The sequence below is a fragment of the Lolium perenne genome, chromosome 2, assembly GCF_019359855.2.
Source record: "Lolium perenne isolate Kyuss_39 chromosome 2, Kyuss_2.0, whole genome shotgun sequence".
In the NCBI taxonomy this organism is placed as follows: domain Eukaryota; kingdom Viridiplantae; phylum Streptophyta; class Magnoliopsida; order Poales; family Poaceae; genus Lolium; species Lolium perenne.
Genome location: NC_067245.2, coordinates 267297187 through 267299119, shown reverse-complemented (window position 1 = coordinate 267299119; position 1933 = coordinate 267297187). Strand labels below are relative to the sequence as shown.

The following is a 1933-nucleotide window of genomic DNA, read 5'->3' as shown; positions in this document are numbered from 1 at the left end:
CGAAATACACTGTCCGTTTGGATCATAGCGTTGGAGATGCCCTAACGACCCACCTCGGAATACAATTCTACCATGTGCGCTCTCCATAGCCAGGCAGAGAAAATGGGTGGGAAGAAGAAACGTTGTCATGCTGCAGTTTATGAAAGAATTCTGAATACACATACATCAGATATTCTTCACTTGCTGGGGCAGAAATAGAGCACGGGGAGATCCTGTTTTTGTGATCTCGTGCGGACGGCTGTGGCATTTTCCCGTTGGCGCGCGCAGCAACACCGGCACCTCGACCCGCGGCCGTCCATGCATGGAGATGATCCACATTCGGCCTAGTCTGTGAGAAGTGCATCTTCAGGACATCTCCAACCGAGCGACCCAAACGGACGCGTTGGATCGTCCGTTTTAGACCGTTAGGTGGCCGAGCGGACGCGAGGACGGAGCCCCGCGTCCGCGCGTCCGTTTGGGTCGTGCGGTGCGTCCAACGCGGCAGAATTGGGCCGCGGCGACGTATGGTAGGTTTTTGCTTGTAAATTCACTATAAAACGTCAAATTGTAAGACAATGATTTGGGGGAACCGGCTCAACCCTAAACTGGGTGGCCTATCACATATATATATGGGTGTGTTACATAGGTACAATACACGTACACATACACATAAGCTATACACAGTCTAACACCCTCCCTCAATCTTAGCCACTTCTCAAAGAATCTAGAAGGTAAGATTGCGCCTACAAGCCTCAAACTGTGGTAAAGGCAATGGCTTAGTGAAGATGTCTGCAAGTTGATCCTTAGAAGAGATGAACTTGATCTGGAGTTGCTTCTGTGACACACGTTCCCGTACAAAGTGAAAGTCAACTTCAATGTGTTTCATTCGGGCATGGAATACCGGATTAGCCGAGAGATATGTAGCACCGATGTTATCACACCAAAGGATAGGAGGCTGCGCTTGGGACATACCCAATTCCCGAAGCAAGGACTGTACCCAAATAATCTCTGCGGTAGCATCACCAACAGCCTTATACTCAGCTTCAGTACTGCTGCGATAAACAGTTGCCTGTTTGCGAGCACTCAAGGCGATCAAACTAGAGCCATAGAACACAGCATAGCCCCCCGTGGATCGCCTGTCATCCGGACTGCCAGCCCAGTCCGCATCAGAAAACACCGAAAGAACCCCTGAGGGATGCGGCCGGATATGAAGGCCATGAGACACTGTGAGTCGAACATAGCGCAGAATGCGCTTAACGGCAGACCAATGAGTGTCACGTGGCGCCTGTAAATACTGACAAACTCTGTTGACAGCAAAGGAGATATCGGGTCTCGTAATCGTCAAGTACTGAAGACCACCAACAATGCTTCTGTACTCTGTCGCATCCGCAGGAGACAAAAGCGTACCATCAACGGCAGTGAGCTTGTCAGTGGAGGACATGGGCGTGGCAATCGGCTTACACTTAAGCATCCCGGCTCGCTGTAAGAGCTCCAATGAGTACTTCTTTTGCGTCATAGTCAACCCAGCAGCACGAGGGGAAACCTCCACACCAAGAAAGTAATGAAGCCTCCCAAGATCTTTGACAGCAAAATCAGCACCAAGAGAGCGAACAAGAGCATCTGCAGCAACCTGAGACGAGCTGACTAAAATAATATCATCTACATAGACCAACAAGTACATAGTGACTGTAGGCTTGTGCAGAAGAAATAAGGATGAGTCAGCTGTGGAAGGCGAAAAACCATGAGCACGAAGAGCAGTCGCAAGACGGGTATGCCAGGCACGAGGAGCGTGCTTCAAGCCATAGAGTGCTTTGGTGAGACGACAGATAAAAACAGGGCGGTCGGGATCTGCAAAGCCAGGCGGTTGCCGCATATAAACCTCCTCCTCCAATACTCCATGAAGGAAAGCATTCTGCACATCAAGCTGACGGAGAGACCAACCTCGAGTAACTGC

The 1933-nt window shown here is 50.3% G+C and overlaps 1 protein-coding gene across 1 annotated transcript; it reads right to left on the bottom strand.

Moving 5' to 3' along the window:
• Positions 1 to 703: 703 nt before the first annotated feature.
• LOC139835800 (uncharacterized mitochondrial protein AtMg00810-like) lies at positions 704 to 1660 on the bottom strand. The gene is made up of 3 exons (XM_071825670.1): positions 1387 to 1660; positions 977 to 1203; positions 704 to 814 (listed from the first exon to the last, which is right to left on the bottom strand). Exons 1-3 carry the CDS (start codon positions 1658 to 1660, stop codon positions 704 to 706), a joined length of 612 nt encoding a protein of 203 aa, XP_071681771.1.
• Between the last annotated feature and the right edge of the window lie 273 nt (positions 1661 to 1933).